General features: G+C 43.5%; 1 protein-coding gene across 1 annotated transcript in view; it reads right to left on the reverse strand.

The window, feature by feature from the left end:
- Positions 1–17,334, reverse strand: part of MEGF6 (multiple EGF like domains 6) — a 520,079-nt gene that overhangs the window by 247,254 nt on the left and 255,491 nt on the right. The window contains exon 6 of the mRNA XM_078781084.1: positions 408–530. Coding sequence (XP_078637210.1) covers positions 408–530 — 123 coding nt within the window. The remainder of the gene's footprint in view (positions 1–407; positions 531–17,334) is intronic.

Here is a 17,334-nt window from a genome sequence, read left to right on the forward strand (position 1 = left end):
TGTGTATGTTTGTGTGTGTGTGTGGGTGTGTGTGTGTGTGTGTGGGGGGGGGGGGGGTGTATGTATGTGTGTCAGTGTGTCTATGTGTGTGTGGGTGTACAGCATGTGTGTGTGTGTTGTCATCTCCATATACAGGTTTCAAAAGGTGGAACGGAGCCCTCCCAGGTCTCGAAGTATCCACTTTCGTGTGTGGGGGTGTGGGTGTCAGTGTGTGTATATGTGCGTTTGTGTATATGTGTGTATATGTGTGATTGCGTGTGTGTGTGTGTGTGTGTGTATATATATATATGTGGGTGTATATGTTTGAGTGTGTGTGTGTGTGTGTGTGTGTGTGTGTGTGTATATATACATGTGTATATACATGTGTATATGTGTGTATATGTGTGTGTGTGTGTCAATGTGCATACGTAGACAAGTCTGAGCATCGGAGTGCAGTCTGCTCCCAGAGTGACACTCGCAGTGGTAACTCCCAGGTGTGTTGACACACCTTTGCTGACAACCTCCATTATGATCTGTACATTCATCGACATCTGGAAAAGAACACAAAGTTCGTTCGTCACTTATTTTTCCTTCTCATCATTCCACATATTTTGTCACATGATCTCGAGAGGGACTGTACGAAATATTTAACAAGATATACTCAGTACATAGGATATCTGACAGGATTGTGCATGTACAGGTGTGCACTTACCTCTGTGCTGTCTAGCTTTGGTTTGTTACTTGGCCTGACTATAAACTGCCATGTTGGTACCTCTTGCAGGTTACGTGCTGCATTGTAAGGTGTCCCTTTGGATGGACATTATGCCGGGTGACCTGCTTGCTAGCATTCGTTGGTGGAAGTAAAGTTTCCCACGCGGTCATTCGTGAAGAATCAATTACCTTTGAAATTAGCAATTTTTTCATTTTTTTTCATGAACAAATTTTTTTTCAATGAATTATTTTTCATTGAATTTTTTTAGAATGAATTTTTTTTAGGATGAAGAAAAATTTTTTTTTTGCAATTAATGAATTTGAATTTTTCTAATTTTTTCAATTTGCGATTAAATTTGCAACAATTTTCAAGTTATCGTCAGCACTCGAAAAATTATTACAATTTTCTGTCCTGACTGCGTCTTGGGAGGAGGGGGAAGGTGGGCGGCAAAGGCAAACCACCCAGTGTAATCCTTGCCACAAGACTGTTTTGGCAGCACTTAACCTGTCTTTGGGAAGTGCGTAAGAAGCAAAACAATTGTACATCAACTTGCTTTTGATCAGGTATTTTTCACCTTTCACCTTTCGCAGGCAGGTTAATCCATCAACGTGTGTGCCATCCCTCCGATGGACGTTAAGCTGACGTTATAGGCCCCATGGTGTCCTTCACGAAGAGTAGGCGAGCTATCGCCGGCACCCTGAACAAATTCCAAATTCCTACCCTAACTACTGGTGAGAGGCAATGGCAAACCACCCAGTATAACCCTCGCTCAAGATGCTGCTTTGGTTGCGCTGAAGCTCTGGGAGGAGCTCATTTTCCCGACCTCGGAAGGATGACAGGCTGAGTCAACCCACCCGTTGTTATTTAACGGTACAGCAGGGGCTTTAACTCAAGACCCCGAGGTCTTAAAGCAGCCATCTTAACCGTTAAGCCAATTCCAAGCTTCATGTACAGAGTAATACAACATGACACATTGACATGTTCAAAAATGAAAACATGAAATAAAATCCTATTTTGAACCATGGTTGAGGCAGAAAATACACATTTGTCTCTTAATCCATAAATCCTAAAGTGAGCCGAGCAAATAAAATTGTCCTTTTGGAAACAAATTTGAGTTGATGTTTGCGCGAAGAACTCGCTCCCTATGACTGTCAAAAGAGAAAGAAAATAAACAAATCGAGTTTTAAACCCACAATGCCTGTAGATATCAGCAATGGGTGAAAAAAGATGGAAAGTCTGGCAGTGTTTAACTCCAACTCCACAACTATTATTAACTACCAAATGAATAGATTTTCTTCTTTTGAGAATCTACAAGTATATCTAGAATATACGTCTCTCTTACATGCAAAATCTGTTGAAAAAATATTAAACTGTCGATCATTTTGCAACTCTTTCATATTTTTACGGCGTAGCCCATAGGGCAAAGCCATCTAGAACAGTGTTTGTCCGTCTGTATGTATGTATGTCCCCTCAAACGTATACCAATCAGATCTGAGGATCTGGTCACATGACAGGGTGATGTGATTACGTCTGATGTCATTACGGCGGTACGGCGGCTGACTCTCCACACTCCGGCATTTTGAATCCATTTTCGTTCAAGCCGAACATATCGTGGAACCTGTCATATATCACAATCGCCATGCTCTACCGTAACGTTTTTCATTCAGTTTGAAACACAAACAAACAGATTGTTAAAATGACCATCAAATATCGAAAGCATCGGCGTTACGTCTCTTACAACAAAACGGTACGTATAGGCCTTAGGCTTTATGCCTACCCTTCGGACCGCATCGGACAAATTAAGCCCAGGTTTCTTAATACAGTGGTATCGTTTCAGTAGTATCGTTTTCGTAATCGTAAAATAATAATATAGTAAATATAACCATAACACTTTAAGCCCAATGTCATGAATACAAACTTGATGATTGAAGCAGTGTATGGTTCATGAATCAGTGATAAGCGGTGTACGGTATTAGAACCGCGGAAGTAAGGAATTCACCTCAGTTTTTTGAGAGCATGTTATTAACCCAGCCCTTGTGGGGTATATAGATTACAGTAGATGTTCCCTCAGTTCTGTAATTAAAATTTACCTCACGGATGTCTGGATTCCTCCAAATTTCTTTGTTTAATGTTATATTCAGCATTAGTGACTGTTTAAAAAGCTAATCATGTGTGTTTGTGGTTTATAATATTTTACAAGCCCGGCTACGCCGCTGTTAGACTTTCGGTCTTGTTTTTCAATACATGTTGGCGAGACAGCCGAGACGTATGCACACTCACCTCTGAGCTGGTGAGCTTGAACTTGAATCCAGACCCAGCTATAAACCAATTGTACTTACCACTTGGCTTCCATGGTGATATGGCAGCTCACTACTCCATGGGGACATCCCAGGATTTAGAAGGCAAAATAAATTAGAGGATTAAAGCAATAGGACAAGCACGATGTCTGAGAGTTATCATTCAAACGTTAGATAGTGGATGCTTAGGATCCCACGGTGTCCTTCCTGAAGTGAATGAACCACCTTTAGAGGCCATTTCCCCCCGCAGAGCAGGGGGTGGCCTTTTTCGGGCACCATGGTCCCATTTTTTGAAGCAATGTTTGATGGCCGGATGCCCTTCCTGTCGCCAACCCTGTTAGTCGCCTCTTGCGACACACAGGGAATTGACACACAGGGAATTACCAGTGAACTGGTACTCAATTTGCCGACCTCAGAAGGATGACAGGCTGAGTCAACCCCCCTGCCGCTAATTCAAGGATTGACCGGGATTCGAACCCAGGATCCTAGGATCCCAAGCCGGCACCCTAACCGCGAAGCCAACACCAGGCTCCCTTCCTGAAGTGGAGGACGAGTTATTTCCTGCACCCTGGACAAATTCGAAATTCCTGTCGAATGATAGGCCATGTCATGAAAGACTTCGGTGAAACCCTCCACGGCCAACCTCACGAGGTGGGAATTAATTTCCGTTGTAAGCTCATCATCATCATCTATAACGACTGTATAATATAAAGTTAGGAATTTCTTTCTTTCTTACTATTCATTAAATTAATTAAAATTTGGAGTTTCTTTGACTATTGTGAGTCTCCCATTCCAAGAACTTATTAAAGCCCCCAAGTGAATTTTGTTTGATGGAATTAATCAGGTAAATGATGTTTTACTCCTTACATCTTTCAGGTTGTTTTCTGTCTTTAAAATAATGTTTTATATCAATGAACCCTTTTTGGACAAACCACATTTCAAAGTTGACCTCCAAAGCCAGTCGTCGACTGAATATCCTGTGTCATCCTTCACATCCTTCGTGGTCCTTCATCATGCGTCCTTTGTGGCACACCTGAGCTCCTAACCACATACAGGGCTTTCATCTGCAACTTGATGGAGTACTGCTCTCCCCTCTAGGCTGGCTCCCCTGCCTCACATCCTGCTCAGCTTGACCCGGTGGAAACCAAGGTTTTCAAGATTATGGAATCTCCCACGATAATCCTGAGTCTGTGGGCCTATCACTTTACCATCGCAGACAGGTTAGTGGTCTCTCTGTCTTCCACCTCTTCCTTTCTGGTCTTGCACCCTCTGCTCTTTCTGTGCTTTGTCTTCACCTCCAGGTTTTTGCAGGACACGCATGGTCCACCATCAACCCCCTTCTGGTGAAACTACCTAAATCCAAGATAACTGCTCACCTCACTCATTTGTTCCTCTTTTTTCCCACCTGTGAAACCAACTTCCACATTCTGTTCAATCTCGTCCTTCCCTCCAGCTCTTCACAATGACACCTATTCACCACCATCTCAGATCGCCCCAATGTAAAACAATGACTCATGAGTGGGTGTGTCTTCCAAACCACCCCAAGCCAACCTCCTCCTTCCAAACTCCCAGTTTTTCTTTCCTCAATTTGCTTCTGTATCCATCTTGCCCACCCCATACGTCCTTCCCTACCTCTCATTCCTCCACATATCTTACGATAATTCACCAAATGTCCGTCCGTCTGTCTGTCTGTCCATCTGTCCGTTCGAAGGTACCGCAAAAACGGCTGAACCGATCGCAACGATATTTTGGGTGGGTAATCCTGGGACCCCCTGGAGTAAAATAGGATATATATTTTTTCCAATTTCAGTTTTGGCCTCCAGCATTTTCAGGTTTGGTTTCCAGCCTAACGTTATTTTCCTGGGTGCCACACAAACGGCTGCACCGATCGCTGCACAGCTGCACCCATCAGCTGCACCGATCGGACTCGGTGACCTCGGACAATGACCTTTTATAAGGACGTGGGTTGAATCCCTGCTTGAGAGAATGCCAACCCCTCCCCGCCATCACGATCGTCTCTCCAACTCACAATCCCACGAGATATGCGGAAAGGACGACCCAAAACCAATTATCTTCTTTTTGATTCGTATATAAACATCATTAAAAGTAAATAATGACCTCGGCCAAAGTTCAAACGACGTGAGTTTATTCTCTACATGAGAGAATTCCACATAGCTATTTGGGCGGTGTATACACTAACAGATCGCTGTCTCCATCGATCTTGCCAAGGCCGTAACACCTATCGTCTCAAAATCCTTTAAACTGTTGACTTGGTAGTTTTTACAATGAAGGAAACATTAACAATGTTGTTAAAAGTTTATTTTGCGATTAATTTGTGATTGGATTTATGTTGTTTGGAATGAAAATACATATATCGAGTTCAAGTAAATGACGACATGCCGTGATGGTTTCTACTTTCTAAACATGAACTTCGCAAATCGCCATATGCAGATTCGCCACGGACCCACGATCGATGTTTCTATACGTGAACGTACCGGTTTGTTTGCGAACGGATACGTTTTTCATGGAAGTCCTTCACTAACTTGCTGTCCATGTCTGACGTGCGACTGAGGGTGCTACAGGAATGTGGAATTTATTGGTTTCATCCTTTAGCATTCGCCGTATCTGCATTGCCTGTTTTCTACTGGCCTCCCACCCGTGCGTAGCACGGGTATCTCACTCTTCTCTTTAAGCAGCAGATGACCTATCTATTGGTGGAGGCGGAGGATGAACAAACTAGAGTTCCTCCACACCAACGATGATAATTTTAGCCATCAGCAGTTGCAGAGAGGAAGTTGCAAGTGTTTAGGGACAAATGGAGGGATAGAGAGACGGACAGACGATGCACCATCCCATAAGCTCACCTGAACTATGTTCTAGGTGAGCTAATAATAATGTTTAATTTTTATTATAAATAAGTGAATATTTTTTTACGGGGAACTTGCGTAATATCTGCTTCGTAAGGACAGCAGCATCCTGGCAGAAAGCACCGAGATGACAATTTGTACACCGTATGTTTTACATTATTTATCAAAATGTAATCCAGTGAAAGACAAATAAAGTTGCCCTCCAATTTTGTACTGTATACGATGGAACGAATTCAATTTCTACACCATTTGTCTGAAACGCATTAGCGACGCAATGGCTGGGGAGATTTACCTCTGGCATTGTTGTTATTATGTCATGTAAGATCTGAATCCTGTTTAACCATTTGGACAAAGTGTGAAATGATTTAGACTTCAGAGTGATGGATTTGGACATGCGCAAACATACAAACATACCAAAAATCATGATCCTGTGACCATTAATTTTCAAGGGAGATGACATGAAGTCTTCTCTGAGTCGTAAACATTCTAACAACACGTATGAATCAGTGCAAACCACAAGGAAAAATAGAAACCAAGTAGCTTACTAATGCATACAGGTTGTCGTTTCCTCCTGAATCTAGGTGAGCCTGGATTTTTTGATATAATACTCCTTATGTATTGTTATGTCGGGGGGGGGGGGGGGGGTAAAGGAATATCTCGAGCCAGGTAGATCTGTATAGGTAACATGCTTCGACTGTCGCGATAGGGAATCCACCCTGTAATAAGTTCTGTGTTTTAGGCGGTTTGTCGGGATAAGAGTATACCTGTGAACATACAAGGATGTTCGGGTGTTAAATAGTGTAGGGACTAAGATAAACCCCTGTGTGTCAGACCTGGTAATCATTCCTTTGTCCCTTATGGCAACACACTCTTATAAACACTTAGATAGGTCCTTAGTGCACACATTAATTAATTCCCTTCCCTTACAAAGACTGTGGAAGACAAACAGGCAGAAAGCCAGGCCGGGGCACCGCTGATGGGGCCGCAGCCAGCCACACAACCAGCTGGCCTAGCACCCACCCTTGTGGCAAGGCTGGGAGCCACGCCCAGGAGGACTGTTGATTGGGCAGGGGGAGGGGTGAGCAACACCAGGGCGGGAGGCACTCGGCCAATGAGAGGGCACCAGCTGAAGAGAAGATTGGAGAAGGGTGGACGAAGGTGATAAAAGGGCGCTGCACAACATTTTCGCTCTTGGCTCCGGGTTTTCATAGCGTGCAGTCGCATTTGCTCTCCTTTGGCCCTATCTCCCTTTTGGTGAAAGTTTTGAAAGTAGTTCTTCTTCGCTGGTCTCTTGACGCTGCACGACATATTTTGGTGTCTGCGCTTCTCTTCTTCCTGCTGACGGTTCGCTCTTGGTGTGAAGTGGTGTTTGGAGCGGTGCTCGGCCCTTCGCGGTGCTGTTGGTGCAGGGAGCGAGTGTTGGTGCTGAGCGGGCGGGACGTCGTGGTGTGCAGCGGAGCGAGTCGCATCGGGGCCTGGCGAAGCGTGCTAGCGGACGAAGGGTTTCTTTGCGCCGGAGCTTGGAGCCGCGTGTGGGCAAGACAACGAACAGATAAGGCCGCACCCCACATTCCCCGAACATAACGAACGTCTTCTTTTTGTAATTCATTCCCTCGTCTGCATCCGTAATCTGTGTGTGGGGACGTCCCGATTAGGACATTTATTACCGGCGCGGGCTTTTCCTGTCCCGCTATCCTTGTGAATAAACCCTTGTATTGTTTTTCTGTATATATCTGAAAGCAGTTTCCGTGTGGTTTATTTAACAGGTAAGACTGCAGGGATCTTGTGCCGCCCTCCATCCCGCGCAATTTTGTGTAGCTTTCCGCCATTGAGTTTTCGCCTCGAGAGCTAAGGCCTTCGCAATCGGCTTCCGTGACCGTCTGATTTTAATCAAAGGCGGCCACACGATAGTATTATAACTTCAGGTATGCTCACAATAATACTTCATGTATTATGCTCACAACTTCAGGTAATATCCCAGGTTGAATCTGTCGTGCAATAATTGCTAATGGCATTGTCGTAGCACAAATACATGAAGATATTGTAAATTGTGAATTTTTAGAATAGGCCTATTCTTTTTGAAATTTTGAAAAACAATTTTGATTTTTGAAAACAAAATTTGGAATTTTTGAAAAAATAATTTGAATTTTTGAATTTTTACAATTTTGGATACATTGAAGCAATATTGTACGTTTTTTGTAATACAGTATAATCAACACTCGACATCAATATAATCTTACAAAAATGTGATTGATTCACGGTTTAAATAAAAAATTTCAACAAAGTTTAATAATCTCCACAAATGAGGTCCAAAATTGTCAATACCCAATATAATAATTTATAATTAAGAGTATTTTTTTAAAAATCCATTTCGTCCATTTTTCTGCATGTCTGTCAATCTCTGTCTCTGTCTCGATCAAATATCTCCAGCATGTATATCCACTCCACGTTGAAGTGGCAGGATGTTCCCCAGACGATTGTCCGTAACAATCCATCTCCATTTCCATATTGCTTCGTCTCTCCTTCTGTAACAAATGGCCCCTAACAACTACCAGTGGCCGAAGCTTGAAGTGCCAGGATGTTCCCCAGACAGTTGGCGGTGACATCCCGATCAAAGCATGCAAGGAATGAATAATAATCCAAAGCATGGCATGTTGCTGCCCACAGGCGCACAGACGTTGTTTGCCTGCAAGCACCAAATGGGCAATCCTCCCACGCACGAGCACAGAAACTTCAAGCAATTGCTTGCCGAAGAAGAAGGTATACCTGGGGAAATGTTGGAACCAGCCAGAGAGGAAGAAACAAGATGTATATGTGATGAAACTTTATGGTGATTCACTGGAACCACCCGAGACTGGTCAATTTGCAAGGGAGATGACATGAGAGTATTTTTCCTCCAATAAATGATTCAAAACAAGTCATGTTCATGAATAAGAGTTAAGCAAAAACATCAACAGGCCTTGCAATAGTTACTATTGTATAGCATAAGGACAGATGTTGTGAATTTTTAAATGACTATTCAATGGGAGAGAAAAACTGCATTTTGAGCCTTTTTATAGGTTCAGTTTTTAACATCATCATTTAGCATCTCTGCCTCACTTCTTTTTTTTTTTTTGTATACAAGATCGAGGCTCATGAAAGAGCTAACATTAATCACACAAAAAGTCAAACCGGCACATAAAGCACAAAATAAGGGGAGCGGTAGACAAGATGGGGAGAGAGGGGGGAGGACACAAACACAACATTTGAGAACAGGGACATCGAGAATAATGTGGGAGGGAGAGGGCTTGGGGGGAGGTGGGAGAGGTATAAAACATATGAACACTGCAAGGACTTCCAGGAAAGAAGTTGGAATTTCAAAAAGGTGTATCTGGGGTGAATTAGCGGGGGTATAAAAGATCAAGGTTTTGGGTGAGGGAAGATAAGAGATGGTGGTGAACAGCTGTTATAAAGACCTGGAGGGAGGAGTGGGATTGAAGGGAGTGGGAGAGTTTGTTCCAGAGGCGGGAGAAAAGGGGAATGAAAGAGTGAAGGTGAGCAGAGAGCCTAGACTTTGGCAGTTTAACCATAAGAGTGCCAGGGACATAAGAGTGCCATGGCATTTCTGTCTTCTACCGACTCCTCTCCGGCCTTGCTCCCCAAGCTCTCTCTGTGCTCTGCCCCCAAATATTCCTACAGGTCGCACAAGATCTGCCAGCAACCCTCTGATGGTTAAACTGCCGAAATCTCGGCTCTCTGCTCACCTTCACTCTTTCATTCCTCTTTTCTCCCGCCTGTGGAACAAACTCCCACACTCCCTTCAATCCCTCTCCTCCCTCCAGGTCTTTAAAACAGCTGTTCACCACCATCTCTTATCTTCCCCCATCCATAACGTTGATCTTTTCTACCCCCACTAATTCACCCCAGATCCACCTTGTTTGAAATTCCAACTTCTTTCCTGGAAATCCTGGCAGTGTCCATATGTTTATACCTCTCCCACTCCCCCCCCCCCCCCCCTTCACATGCCTCCCCCCCTTCACATGCCTCCCCCCCAAAGCCCTCTCCCTCCCACAGATCTCTCGATGTCTCCATGTCTCTCGATCCCTGCTCTCAAATGTTGTGTTTGTGTCCTTCCCCCTCTCTCCCCATCTTGTCTACCGCTCCCGATGTTATTTGTTTTATGTGTCTGTTTGTCTTTCTGTGTGATTAATGTTCGCTCTTTCACGAGCCTCGATCTTGTATACAAAAAAAAAAGAAAAAAAAAAAAGAGGGTTGCTGGCAGATATTGTGCGACCTGTAGGAATATTAGTGGGACAGAGCACAGAGAGAGCTGGGGGAGCAAGGCCGGAGAGGAGTCGGTAGAAGACAGAAAGACCACCAACCTGCCTGCGGTGAGTGAGTGAAAGGCCCTCGGAGTTATCTTCATCGCAGGAGATTCCAATGATTCTGAAAGCTTTGGTTTCAACAGCGTGAAGCCGAGCTAGGTGTGAGGCAGGAGCACCGTCCCAGAGGGGGGAACAGTATTCCATTGAGCTGCGGATGAAAGCCTTGTATGTGGTGAGGAGCTCAGGTGTGCCAAGGAAGGACTTCGCACGACGGAGGCTGCCCGGTTGGTAACTGGCTTTGGAGGCCAGCTTGGAAATGTGGTTTTCCCAAGAAAGATCATGGCAGATAGTGAGACCCAAAAGCTTGAGTGACAGAGCTTCTTGGAGAGGATTGTTGAGAAAGTAGATGGGAAGGTTGTCCAGTCGATCTTTTCGGAGAGACATAGGAAGAGTGTGAGATTTGTCAGGATTGAAAGACATGTTCCACTTGTTTGACCAGTCTGTGATTTTGTCCAGGTCTTCAGAGAGTGAGGAGGCTGCAGACTGCTGATCTGAGGGAAGAGGGATGGTGCAGCAGAGAGTGGAGTCATCAGCAAAGAGATAGAGAGGATTTTCCAGAGAGTCGGAGAGATCATTGATAAAGACCAGAGAAAGCACAAGGCCCAGAACACTGCCTTGGGGAACTCCAGCCAGAACAGGAAGGGGAGATGAGAGAAATCCATTCAGGGCCACACGTTGACTACGACCAGAGAGGAAGTCCACAAGCCAAGCGTGGAGATTTCCATAGATACCATAGGAGGAGAGTTTGGTGAGCAGAGCTGGGTGCCAGACCGTGTCGAAGGCACGTGATATGTCAAGGGAGACAGCTCTGATTTCCTGTTTGGCATTGTGGACCTCCATCCATTGTTGAGATAGCAGAAGAAACATGTCCAGAGTAGAATGACCTGGTCTGAATCCAAATTGACGATCAGAGATCAAGCCATTGGAGAAGAGGAATGATTTGATATCCGAAGCAATGATGGATTCCATGACTTTGCTGATATTTGGGAGCAGGCTGATTGGTCTGTAGTTGCAAGGATCTTTTTTTGCACCTTTTTTGTGTAAAGCGGTAATGTTTGCTGATTTCCAAGATGCTGGCAGATGACCTTGAGCAAAAGAGAGGGTGAAAAGAACAATGAGAGGGTGAGATAGAGCGGCAGAGCAGGATTTTAGGACCCGTGGGCTGATGCCGTCTGGTCCAGTTGCAGAATCAGAGTCGAGGTTTGACAAAAACTTCTCCACCTTGTCAGGAGAGAAGGACACAGAGCCCAGGAGCAGTTGAGTTCGACTGGGAATGGTGGGAACAGAGAGAGATGGATTAGGGACACAAGATTTTGAGGCAAACACAGAGTTGAGGCATTCGGCTTTGTCACGTGCAGTGTCAACTATGTAGCCATTTGAGGTAAGGGAGGGGATGGAGGGGGAACAAGCACCAGAAACGAATTTGACCAGACGCCACCAGGATTTGGAGGAAGGAGACAGGTTTGAGAGTTCAATCCTGAGTGTGGAGAGATAGTGCTTCCTGGCACTCCTGAGGGTAGACACACACTTGTTCCGAGCTTGGTGGAAGGAACTGAGATTGCTTTCAGTTGGATTTGCCTTCCAAGAGGCAAAGGCAAGTTGTTTCAGGGCAACTGCCTCACCACAAGATTTAGTGTACCATGGACGGGAGGAATGGTATGACAACTGAAGACGACGTGGGATAAATCTGTGCATGAGAGAGAGCAGTTTGCTTTGGAAGAATTCCCAGGAAGAGTTGATATCAGAGGCAGTAGAGATGGGAGACCAGTCCAGATGATTGATGGGAGACTTTCCCTACAAATAAAACTCATGTACCAATAATTTAAAACTAGGCATCGGTAAATATGAACTCAAACAAGATTGTTTCTCATATCCATAGCATATCTTCATAACAGAAGTCTGCAGAGCGCACACTCCGCCATGCTGAACATCTACGTTTTGTATCCGACTGATAGGCCGGATCTGGATCTGTAATTTCACCAAAATCTAATCAATTCGTCCTTGTCCCACACCCAAGCTGTCCACCAAGTTGTGTCAAATCCGTCCATAACTTTTTGAGATATCCTCCTCAGAGACACACAGCCAGACAAGCAGACAAACAATGGTGAAAACATAACCTCGACCCACCGCCTTCGGTGACGGAGGTATCCAGCAAGAATCACAAAATGCAAAGCCCTCTGTATCTGCATTTTCCTCAAGTTAAACGTGACGAAACCCACAGCTAAAATATGTAAAATTTATCAATTTGATTTTGATGTACTGTACTCTTTGCAGAGCTTTTTAAAACAGTCGCTAATGCTGCTTACAACATTAAACAAAGAAATTTGGAGGAATCCAGACATCCGTGAGGTAAATTTTACTTCCAGAACTGAGGGAAGATCTACTGTAATCTATATACCCCACAAGAGTTGGGTTAATAAGAAGCTCTCAAAAAAAAAAAAAAAAAAACGAGGCGAATTCCTTACTTCCACGGTTATTAGTACCGTACACCCCTTAATCATGGGATCATGAACCATACACCGCTTCAACCATCAACTTTGTATTCACGACATTGGGATTAAAGAGTTATGGTCATTTACTCTATTAATATTATTACTATTACGAAAACGATACTACTGAAACTTGACAAGGGTTATACTAGGTGGTTTGCCATTGCCTTCCCAACATTATTTGTCCGAGCTGCCCTATCCTTTTAAAATGCTAGGCATCAAGCAAGGAAGAATCTCGTACCATTTTCACAAGTCTTTGGCTGGGGTTAAAACCGCAGACCTCCCCCAGTCTCATCGCAGATGCTCTAATCTTTACACGAGTCTGGCGCATTAGTTATTTTCTCAATATTTTCATAATAATAGTTTGTTGACAATTTGATGAGAAAAGCTGAAATGGTAATTTAAAAAAGTTATGGTCTAGACAAAAACACACACAATTGCAGAAATGCACGATTGCAAAAGCCAGTCTGCCGCGTAACAATGGGAATATTCCACAACTCAACATGGAAAATGGCCTATGAAGCACCTTTCCTCTGGTAGACCATTAAGATAACCTTACGGGACTTTTGAACAATTACTATGTTTAAAAACTGAAAAAGTTTATTGAAAGGGATCTCATTATTTCATATGCTCAACATCATCGAGATCCACAAGATGATCAAAGATCTTCGCCTCACTGAACTCATACAAACCCTGCCAGAAAACCGACGATCTTTGTGCAACTTTGTGGGAAGTGCAGTGGATGGCAACAACAACAAAAAAAGAACGGGTTACCCCCAAGGCAGGGGCCTAGCTCCTACCCTTCCCTTTTCATCACATACACGAACGACCAACCACTGTCCCCGGACACAAGGAGCTTAATTTATGCCAAGGATCTGTGCCACAGTCCAGGACAAGGACTTGCACGATGTCGAGAGTGTGTTGACGAAGGGACTAGTTGGACAGACATCGTACTATGAAGACAACTGCCTTAGCGCCAACCCCACCAAGATCCAGGTAGGATATGTGAATTCCATTTGAGGACTTGCGAGGCACAAGAAGAACGTCGAGAAAGAGAAAAGGTAAGTTAGATGACCGAAATAGCATTCTGCCCAAACTGGGTAATACAAAGTGGGGTGCTCATTCTTATACATTCGGGCTGCAGATTGAGCATGAAAATGAGGGTGAAGTGGCAACCAGCTTCCTACCAGCTAATTTTGATATTTTTTATAAAGTATGGGCCCTGACTACTTCACACACCAAAAATACCCAGAATCCCCTTGGGGGAACATGTTCAAGTGACGTCATCAAGATGGCCTCCATTTTTATTAAGTTTTTGTGTTTTATTTTTACATTGAGGGTCCCTGTGTCCTGATCTGTAACAAGTGTTACGCCTAGGTCCCCCGTCGGTGAAGTGATGTGAGTTGACAAAGTGGAAGACGCAAGGCGGCCATCTTGGATTTTGACGTGGCGACCCAATTTTCAATTGCGTTCTTCCTTATGCCTAGATACACCCACACACCAGATTAGAAGTTGGTACTTCGCTTATTTTTCAAGATATTCCACTCACAAGGTTCAGACATACATGTCGGTGGCCATCTTGGATTTTGACGTGGGTTGCACCCACACACCAAATTAGAATTTGGTCCTTCGCTTATGAACGCACGCGCGCACGTACGCACGCACGCACACACGCACGTCCGCATGCCGGATGGACGCACACATGGACGGAGGGGAAAACCATAGTCCCCCTTTCGCTCCGCGGTGCGACGGGGGACAATAAAATGATACTAGCATCTGATTTAAATATTCTATTTAATAATATTAATATTTAATAATATTTAAAAATAATATTATTAATGATATTTAATAATATTTAAAATAATATTTAAATAATGTTTAAATAATAAATTAATTTAAATGCATGCATTGCAAATGCATGCATGCATACAATGCATTTAAATGCATTTAAATTAATTCATTAATTAAATTTAAATATTTAAATAATATTTAAATAATATTTAAATTAAACGCAGCTGATGCATTAATATCAATTTCTTGGGGATTAGGGTATTCAGTTGTTGGTTGTAATTTTTCTATGTCTCTGCGAATAATACTAACTGCACGGTGAAGTATTTGGGAATCATTTTTGTAAACAGAACCATTGTTGTAAGCACATTCTCACGAACTTCTGCTGGCTTCATATTCGTTGCTGTAAGTTTTATTCCTTTCTTTTTATTCTCTGGTTCTCCAAAAATGAAACAGTGTTCATCCCAGTAAAAGGCTGATGTTTTTTCTCTTGACAGTAAAACTACTATATAAACGGTTAGGTACCACGTCAGCACCTGTACACAATGCCAAACGTTACAATTTTGGCAGCCATTTTGATGACGTCATTTAAGCATGTTCCCCACAGAGGTGTTCTGGGTATTTTTGGTTTGTGAACTTGTCAAGGCCCCTACTTTATAAATATACCAAAAGTAGCTGGTAGGAAGCTAGTTGCCAGTTCCGCCATTTTTAAGGCACTTTTTTGACAATAATCTGCAGCCCTACATCACTGACCACTGCTCTCGTCCTCTGTGATTCAAACACATAATACAATATCCAATATGGGAGCGATCAGGACATGGAAGTAAACTCGATCCTGCGCTGAATACTAGCTGTCGTTGTGTTATCGGATGTCTCAAACCAACCAATGTGAAAAGCCTGGATATCCAGTCTGGCATTGTCCAATCAACTCCAGGAGACCCCAGGTCCACCAGACTCCAGGTAACCAATCAACTCCAGGTAACTCCAGGTTACCAGAAAAATGGAACATCTTAAGCAGAGCACAGATCGAAGACACACACCATACAATCAGCTGCCATTGTGGAGTCGGCTGATGTCGAGAAAGAGTTTTCACAGTTCCACTTGATTTGGACACCGTTTTCACAAGGACATAAATGTGATGTGAAAGTCTGATGGGTAATTATGACACTGCCAGACTGGAGCTGTCCCCCACAGAAGACATGCCAGCAGGATCAAAAGAGATCGACCTGGCAAGAATGGTGATGTCTTAAGCATCTGCGCACTGGGATAGGACACTGCAAGGTATCCCTAAATAAGTGGGGATACAGCAACAACCCAACAATATATGTCTGCCAAGAGGAGCTACAGACGATGTCACACCTGTTACACTGCCGCCACTCAATGCTTGATCAAAGGGGTCAGGATAAAACCTACCAAACATGATGAACATGAATCTACGAAATGTGCAGTCAACTGTAATGGAAGGTTCATGCAATACTGCACATATTGTGTCACCACATCATAACAAACACAATATTATCAGATAGGTCAATGTAATTGTAATTACAAGGTACTAGCGAGGTACCCGTGCTTTGCACGGCTACGCACGGGTTAGGAGCCGAAAGCAAGCAAGCAATGCGCAAACGGTGAATGCTAAGCCATGGAACCATTAAATTCCACATTCCTGTGGCACGTTCAGTCGCACGTCACAGACATGGACAGCAGATTCATGAAAGACTTAGGTTAAAAAAAAGAAAATGGCGAATGGGAAACCATGAACCAATGAATTCCACATTCCTGTGCCACCTGTAGTCAAACATCAAGCATTGAAAGCATGTTCGTGGAGCACTTGAACGAAAAATGTACTCCACTGAATGGTTCTATACCCAGTCAATGACGAATCTGCATATGGCGATCCGCGAATGTCACGCTTAGAAAGTAGAAACCTTCACATCATTTCCTCATTGATATTTTAACTCAATATCTCTATTTTCATTCCAACCAGCATAACTCCAATCACAAATTAAATAGCATTAATATAAAAAAATTAACTTTTACGAACACTCGTGACATAAATATTTAAATCCGTGCTGACGTTACATCCGGATATGGAGCAATTCCGTACGGTCGGAAATTCAAAATCATAATTGTATTCACTCAATTCCAAATAGCATCATTCCAATCAGAAATTGATACTATAACAAAATACTGTGTTAAATGACGACTGTATTGAGATATTATCAAAGCAGCAAATTATTGTCATGTGTTCACTTCCAGATTCGACGCAGTTCGGTATCGAGTCAATTTCAAAATCATAATTTTATTGAGGAATTTATGAAACCTCCTACCTACCTTACAACATCCACTGGGACCCCAAAACGTTCCACAGAAGGTGGTGTGGGGACGGACAGACAGACAGACACTCCTGTTTTATAATATCGGTAAAGCTCTTGCTAACCATTGACTGACTGGTATTAATGTTCGGTACATTCCGGATGTCGTAGAAAGCTAAAATTTGGCGTGCCACCAGACATCAAAGGGAATGTTTTGCGTTTTGCATTATTCTGGATCACATGCCAATGCTTGTGCTTGTCGGGCATCTTGGAATAGTCTCGCAGCAAGGCTATGACAGGATATCAAGAATGATTTGGAGTTCCATGACACAGTATGTCCATGACATAGTAAACTCCTGCTTGGAGTTTGCAAAAAAGCACCTAAAGGACTCTCAGACCTTGAGAAACAAGATTCTGTGGGCTTTCATGTGTCTTTCACTGAGGAGAGGCTTCAGTCTGGCCACTCTGCCATAAAGCCCAGATCGGTGGAGTGTTGCAGTGATGGTTGTCCTTCTGGAAGCTTCTC

This window comes from Myxine glutinosa, chromosome 6 (genome assembly GCF_964187855.1).
Source record: "Myxine glutinosa chromosome 6, kmMyxGlut1.1, whole genome shotgun sequence".
NCBI classification, from domain to species: Eukaryota; Metazoa; Chordata; class Myxini; order Myxiniformes; family Myxinidae; genus Myxine; species Myxine glutinosa.